The sequence below is a fragment of the Poecilia mexicana genome, unplaced genomic scaffold, assembly GCF_051168715.1.
Source record: "Poecilia mexicana isolate PSO_F unplaced genomic scaffold, ASM5116871v1 scaffold_12, whole genome shotgun sequence".
NCBI lineage: Eukaryota > Metazoa > Chordata > Actinopteri > Cyprinodontiformes > Poeciliidae > Poecilia > Poecilia mexicana.
In genome coordinates this window covers 20,935,388-20,943,374 of record NW_028263381.1, presented here as the reverse complement: position 1 = coordinate 20,943,374, position 7,987 = coordinate 20,935,388, and the positions used below count along the sequence as shown (strand labels likewise).

General features: G+C 41.7%; 1 protein-coding gene across 1 annotated transcript; it reads left to right on the top strand.

The window, feature by feature from the left end:
• The first annotated feature begins 232 nt into the window (after window positions 1-232).
• LOC106931725 (stomatin-like) lies at window positions 233-7,362 on the top strand. The gene is made up of 7 exons (XM_088011357.1): window positions 233-248; window positions 2,368-2,477; window positions 3,145-3,217; window positions 4,074-4,156; window positions 4,372-4,575; window positions 5,377-5,511; window positions 6,554-7,362. Exons 1-7 carry the CDS (start codon window positions 233-235, stop codon window positions 6,740-6,742), a joined length of 810 nt encoding a protein of 269 aa, XP_087867483.1. The 3' UTR covers window positions 6,743-7,362.
• The last annotated feature ends 625 nt before the right edge of the window (window positions 7,363-7,987 follow it).

Genomic DNA, 7,987 nt, shown 5'->3' with positions numbered 1-7,987 from the left:
TGCGACTGGGCCTGCAAGACCGAGACTTGACGTCCTCGATTTTACGCCGGAGGTTTTCGACAGTCTGTTTGAGCTCCAGGTTTTCCTTCTCAAGGCTTCTCTCCATCCTGTTGGCAACGTTTTCCTAAGCAATGCTGTTGGACTCTTCACAAGTGTTCTTCCTTTGGCATGTACAGCAACTGAGTTGGCATCAAAGGGAGATGGATCACAGTCATCAGTGATGTCATAGAGCATGAGTGACATCACTGGTACATCAAAGCCACTAGAAGCCTGTTGTGTGTGGGAGTGTGTTCTGTATTTGATGCCTTGTGGGACCATTTTACTGGCACACAGGGGCCTGGCTGTCTGCTCCTCTTCCGTGCATCAGAGCTCGCTCTGCAGCCATGTAACGATGGCTTATTTTGACACACAGACTAACAAAACTACTACAAACACTGCACACACACTCAAACTCCAACTAACACACTTATCGTCTAAAGAACTCATCCGAAACACGCCTAATAAAATCCAAAGCGTCACTGCGCTCCGGTCTCTTCCCGTCTCGCACCGCAGGTCTCCTCTCTCCACAGCAACATACCGACACCTTTTCATTGGGTGTTTTAGAAATGTGGTACATTTGAGGAAATCGAAAAAAATGGACGTCATATTGCATTCAAGCATTTCCTGGTCACAAAACATTCACTGAATGAGCCCGAAAAGTGAAAAATGAAACCCGCAGACTCCTTTTCGTCTTCCGGCTCAAAGCAGAGCTGCCTGCTGCGCGTTCATTCTTCACATAATCCTTCATATACAGAACAGAAACTAGAGGTGTGCCGATCGATCGGTCACCGATCATAATCGGGCCGATTTCCGTGAAAAAGTGCATGATCGGTGATCGGCGATCATTGTCTCTTTTACCGATACCGATCATCTCATTTCGCAGCCTGCCTGTGCAGCTGGTCTCCTCTTTCCTTCACTCTGCGCAAACGCGCAGCAACAAATCCTAAGCGATGTGGAACTATAACGCACTGAGTGAATGGGGAAGTTTGCGTGTTGCGGCGGAAAATAAAAGCAGGTCAAAATGCATCAACACAACGAAGCTAATACGACATATAAACAATGCCATACTTGACGGAGTTTGTCTACATCGAGGCTCACTGCAGTAAAAAAGACATACGGAGGATCAGACAGCAGGTAAAGCAGCGCACAGCTACAAACACTCACCCGGATTAGCATGACGGTCAGAAAGCTAAACAAATAACCTGGAAAATTATTTAAGTCTTCGAGCTGCGATGTCAGACGCTGGTTCTGCTCTCCTGTTGAACCGCTGCTACGCTACAGGTAATAATATTTGACAGACGGAGCGCCGCTTCTGCTCCACCTGGTAGTGACTCTCACACCGAACCTGCTTAAAGCTGCAGCATCTAACCTAAAAAAATAAATTTGACATACGTATTAAAACTTTCGCTGTCCTAACATGAGACAGATAATCTCTAAAAAAATAATCGATCTCCTCCCTGTTCTGCATAATTACTCCGCTCAGTCAGAAACAGCCACTCAGAACTAGCAGTAATCAGCTAGCCGCCATGCTAACAGGAAGTTTTCATTCAGTAAATCTGGATTGTTTATTGTAATGGAACCTGTTTTTGCCTTTGAATGTTAAGTTTTATACTTGAATTTTTTTGGCAATGTTGAGAGGTTTTATTTTGGCTCTTTGCATTATTTAGCCTCTTCAGAGCCTTCATATGTTATCAGTCTGTTAAAGGTAGTATTATTACCAATAGCAGTACAATTTGCACAATGCCTGTTTTGTTTAGTTTTCTTCTTGGAAAAAGTTATTAAAAACAAGTTTTTGTCTAAATTAAGGTGAATTCATGGTTCCTTTTTCCACATAATGTAACCGGTAGGGTTTATGATAAAAACGCCGTTCCGCTTCACTTTCATCGTAACTTGAACAACTTTACTTTGTTTCTTAGCAACAAAATACAGACCATAATTATTTGTTGAAGATGTGAGATTTCCAATAACACGTGCCTGTTTAACATCTCCCTCATGGCACTGATTTGGCCAGATGCCTCTCTGCTCCTTCACCTCAGAAAAGAAGACTTGGTGAAAGAAAATGAAAGAGGGAGAAGGATAAACTAAAGATATTATAGAGATAATTTAAATAAAGGAAACTGGTTGAAAAAGTGTTGGTAAGTTATGTCTGTGCATGAAAGGAGACTTGTAAATATTCTGGTTAATAGGGAAATGAGAGATCACTGTTTTCCTGCCACTGTTGGCTGAATTTACAACAATGTAAGAAAATGAAAGGAAGGAAGAACAGTTTGGTCTAATATTAGGTGGAAGTGTAAGAAATAATCTTAACACTGTTGTTTATTCTCCTAGCTCTGGACCACACAGACTCTGGCCTTGGCATGTTCGGCTGGCTGCTGGTTGGACTTTCTCTCCTGCTGGTGCTGGTCACGTTCCCTCTCTCCATCTGGATGTGCTATAAGGTCAGCTGGTTATCAAATCTAAGTTAGACCTGGTTTAAAAGCAAACACAAACTAATTTAATTACATTTTTTGTGTTAGCATATATTTGACTAGTCCGGTAGACTCAGTTTGATTGGGAACCAAAATTGAAACTTTTGTTACATTTTCAGCTGGTGCGGTTCGCTTTCACACTACACTGAGTCAAATGAATCAAACCATTAGGAAACCTGTTCCCCCAATCGCCTGTGGTGGCGCTGCACCAAGCAAACAACACAAAAACCTATGAGGTAGACACAGAGCGCAGCATCCTTTTTCACAGAATAGAAACAGAAATGTAGGATTTCTCTTTTGTGTTTAGTAAAAGCCCACAAGTTATTTCTCTATTTCTCCCGCTAGCGCTAGACTCACACATTTGTTTTGTTTTTACCCAGAATTCCCTAAACTTCCTATTCACTTCCTGCTTATGGAGCGGTCTCCGGTCTGCTTGCATCTTATGCCTTCGAACTGCAGCAGAGTTCAATTGCTTTTCACTTTTCACAATGGACCTCTCATTTTTTATCCAGAGCTGTACGTTGAACATGGTGGAACTCTATAAGTGTCTCGTTTTTACCATGACTATATTTATTTTGTTTTTATTTATTTTACATATTAAAAATACAGAACGTATCCTTGTGTTTTCTCTGTTCAGATAGTGAAGGAGTACGAGCGAGCCATTATCTTTCGCCTTGGGCGCATCCTGAAAGGAGGAGCCAAGGGACCGGGTACGTCTGGGCTTAAACGGCTCCGGTTTTCACATCGCCTCATTTTCTTTAACTTATTTTTAGCAACAAAGATAAAAATATATTTATGTTATATATACCAGAGGGGACTGTTTGGTTGAGAGCTTGGAAGATAAATTGGATGTGATGACAACATAACAGGGCACATAACAGGAGTACATAACAGGGCATCCTCAAGTAAGCTATTGTATTTAGATTTTTTTTTGCTTGCCGGACTTTTCTGTGCGGAAAAATTTTGAATCGCAGGCGGATGTCTTCATTTGTTCTGCAACTTGAGATGGTTGAGGCTACCGCTAACTAGCTGCTAATATGAATTTGCTAGCTGGCTAGGTAGCTTTTTATTTGTCTATCATGGTGGACGACGATCATTTCTGCCACTGGCTCACTTCTGTTGCCAACCCATATGAGCCAGTAGGATCCCTATATCTATAGTTTTTTGGTCTTAAATTTAATTCAAGCTAGCATTAAAAGGTCTTAAAAAGTCTTAAAAGTGACATTATAACACTGGGTCATTCTTTGAGCTTTGGAGTTCTTGTGAAGAAACAAGAACATGTAGAAAGCATTCACTTGTGTTCGTTGATTGGTATTTTCTTCAGAAACTTTTTTATTTAGCAATTTTCCAAATTCTTTAGAAATTGCCTCATAACCCAGACATATGAAGAGCAACAGTCGTTTCTCTAAGTCCATTGCTGATGTGTTGCCAGTCACGGAGACCGAAGCATGCAAACATCCATCCCTGTGCACAGCTGCAGTTTCATCAGCAGAGTCTGACTTGACAGCTTTTCTCATTATTGTGTTTACACTGGTAAATCTTATTTACGTTCTTGTGACACAACAGGGTTGTTCTTCATCGTACCGTGCACCGACGTCTTTATCAATGTGGACATGCGAACTATCATCTTCGACATCCCGCCACAAGAGGTGCGACTTGCTTTTTGTACACTTATGGTATATTTCAAGCATTTATTATTTTAGTGATTATGGCTTAGAGTTAATAAAGAAACTAAATTCAATGTCTAAGAAAGTTAAAACAGCACAAAGCAAATAAAAACTGATTTTAGTGTAAAAATGCTGTGATATCTAACCTTCAGATGAATTTGTTGAGCTCCAACATGAAAACGTTCCCGTTCTGTCAGGTTCTGACCAAAGACTCGGTGACGGTGTGCGTTGACGGCGTGGTGTACTACCGGGTCCAGAACGCCACCCTGGCCGTGGCCAACATCACCAACGCGGACGCCGCCACGCGGCTGCTGGCCCAGACCACCCTGAGGAACGCCCTGGGCACCAAGAACCTGGCGGAGATCCTGTCCGACCGCGAGGAGATCGCTCACAACATGCAGGTAGAACACACAACCCCTCCACCATTCATCAAAAATGAAGGTTTGTTGATTTAGCTCGGCTATGATTCTCTTTCCTTGTGCTTAACCTCCTTCTCAAAGTATCGTCCTCTAAAATAATCTACAGTATGGAAATGAAGCTTCGTTTCAATGTGACGTCACACTTCCATGAACTTTGTAACTGACAGCCATCTTGGTAGGCAGTTGCTATTGAGTTGCTGTGACAACAATTAGAACTAGTTCTTGCTTTGTTCCTATCTACCTTATAAACAATATAAGTACATTACAACTGCTTGAGTACTGTAGTACTTGCGGCCGAGCTAGCAAAATTAGCTTAGCTAATGTGGCTTTTATCTGCTAGCTAACACGGACATGTACTTACCCTGCCAGTCACCAGAAACTTGTTTTCACAAGAAGAGTTATCGATTCCGGCAGCAGCCATTTTGTTCATGTATCTTTCTCTTGTACGGTGGTTCAGTGTCCACATATTTTCTTTATGTGCCTCATGATGCCATTGCCTACCAAGATGGTGCAGACAACGTCTGGTTCAGACTTGTGGGAACTATGAATGAATTAACTAAATTTTTAAACATGGAAAGGCAGCATTTACACATTTAACTGGCCATTTTCAAGATTACATTTAGGAAACAGAGCAAAAAGAGCAACATAATTGGCACCAAGAAAAATCTGAAAGTATAATTTAATAGCACTGTGCCAAACATCATTTTGAAAAGTTAAAGCATTTAAAGAAGATTAGCTACACAGTGAAGAGTCGAGCCAGGAAGTTAGTTGTGAATGTTGTAGGCCACTCTGGACGAAGCCACACACGACTGGGGGATCAAGGTGGAGCGCGTGGAGATCAAGGACGTGAAGCTGCCTCTGCAGCTGCAGAGAGCCATGGCGGCCGAGGCGGAGGCGAGCCGCGAGGCCAGAGCCAAGGTGAGGCGGAGCGCAGCGCCGTCAGCCAGGATGACTGATTTATCACCATGAATGTTAAACAATACGATAAAGGCCCATGATCCCTTCATGTGGCATTTAATAATGTCGTGCTGAGAAGCTCAACATAAAGGCTTAATTTAGGCTACGTTCACATTTCAGCCTGAAATGACCCAAATCCTTTTTTTTTCTTGCTGTGGTCGTTCACACTTCCAAATATGTCCCACTTGTATGTGAACTATAAACGACCTGTAAGTGTCCCGCATGCGCAGTAGAGGGCGCAGTAACGTCTGACGTAACGAAAAAAAGAAGTGCTTAGTGCTACACGCTCATGTACAGTAGGTGGCGGTGTGCTCCTGGGAGCTGCTTCCAATCTGCCATAATAAAATAAAAAGAAGAAGAAGAAGCCGTGTTCGGTGTTTACGTGAGTAAACATGGATGCTAACGGTGGAGCAGATCTTCAGATTTTAAAGTTGTTGTCCGACCGAAGTCAGCATATTAACAACTTAATCCTCATAGCCGTCCGCCATGTTTATTGTTTTTGTCCCGGACTCAGATTAGTGACGTTTGTCGAGTATCCATGACGTTCAGGCATACCCGGTAGAGCGGGGCATAGACATAATATAAGCATTATATTATGTCTATGGAGCAGGGAGGAGAGAGTTGGTGACCAAATACGGGCAATTTACAGGATAATACTAAAATGGGAGCACGGCGGGAAAGAGGATAAAATACGGTCGTTTCCCGACCAAAACGGGAGACCTGACAGGTTCAGGTCGGATGAATGCAAGCCGACCGAATAGACTCGGTCACATTTAAAACGATCAGATACGTATCGGATTTAAGAACACGTATCCAAATATCCTGGGCCTCATTTGGAAAAAAACAACGATGTTCAGACTGACGTGAAAATATTAGATACAGGCCACATTAGGCTGCAGTGTGGACTTAGCTTTAGTGTTTTATCTCTGGAAAATCTGGTAGTAGTTGTTTGAATCTTAGGTTTTATGTGGAGATGAAGGCTCTCCTCCTCTTCCTCCTGCAGGTGATCGCGGCTGAGGGTGAGATGAACGCGTCGCGGGCCCTGAAGGAGGCGTCCCTGGTGATCTCTGAGTCCCCATCGGCTCTGCAGCTGCGCTACCTGCAGACCCTCAACACCATCGCTGCCGAGAAGAACTCCACCATCATCTTCCCGCTGCCAATGGACATTTTGCACAGCCTGAAGAGACACTGAGGGAGAACCCCCACACACACACAGACACTCAGAGACAGGTCAGGTCGGCCTTCTGCCTCTGAAAGCAGCCGTTTGGATTTTAAAACTCCTTAAATTGTTTTAACTGAACGATCCAAGAAACCTCAAACCAAATCTCCTGCTGTTAAATCAAAGATAAACACACATCCACACCTAACCTGTCCTGATGCTATAACACTGACAGCATTTCACCACATTTCAGCCACTCACTGCAAAAACACAAAATATTTACCTCCATTCTAGTTTCTACTGCAAAGATCGTAGTACACTTGAAGTAAGACAAAACTCAAAAGTAGCATTTCAGCAAGAAATAGGAGCTTGTTTTAAGTAAATAATTTATTAATATTGATCAAAAAAGTTGTAGTTCCACTGATATTATTGAAACAATCTGCTTGAAAAATTACTTACAAGTTTTTTTGTTTTTGTTTTTTGCTGGAAAGTTACTTGTTAGTTTTGTCTTATTTCTGATGTGTGAAGTTATTTGCAGTAGAAATTAGACCAAATGAATTTGGTAAGATTTTGTGTTTTTACAGTGTAGGGAGATTTTATTAACATTTTTAGCAAACCGAATACTTTCTGTTAATCTATTAAATATAACGTACAACATGTTAGCTGAACTGTTTGTAGCATGTTGTGATCAGGCATTACGTTATGACCACTTCACTAAAGATCGGGATCAAAAGTAGCGACTTCGACGCATCATCTGGATTCTTCATTGAATCAATGAAAGATCCGACTAAAATGTTTTTCCTTTCACTCACTGTTCATCCCGCTGCTGGTTCTGGATCCATGTTCTTTAATCTGATCCATTCCTTCCTGACTCATAGGATGTTAACTTTCTCCCTGGTTGATCCAACTTTCCTGCGCCGTCTTAGAAATTAACTGTTGATATTTTAAATTAAAAAACACATTTAGTGAATCTTATAGTTAAGTATCCAAAATGTCATGAATAAATGCTTGAAAAATGTGTATTTTTTTCTGGAAAAGTGTGAAATCTGAAAAAGAAACCCTGAATTCCAACATTTTATTTTTTTTTCACTCCCACCAGTCAGTGGTCATAATGTTTTGACTGATCAGTTTGTGCTGCTGCAGCAGTTTAGTAGTTTTCTGCAGAAAGTGAGTGGAATCACATTTTTATCACAGGAAGAAGGAAAACCCTCCAACTACACTTTACACTCTGTGGTTGGAGCAAATTTACAACAAAAAAACTTGAAATTTTGAAATTAA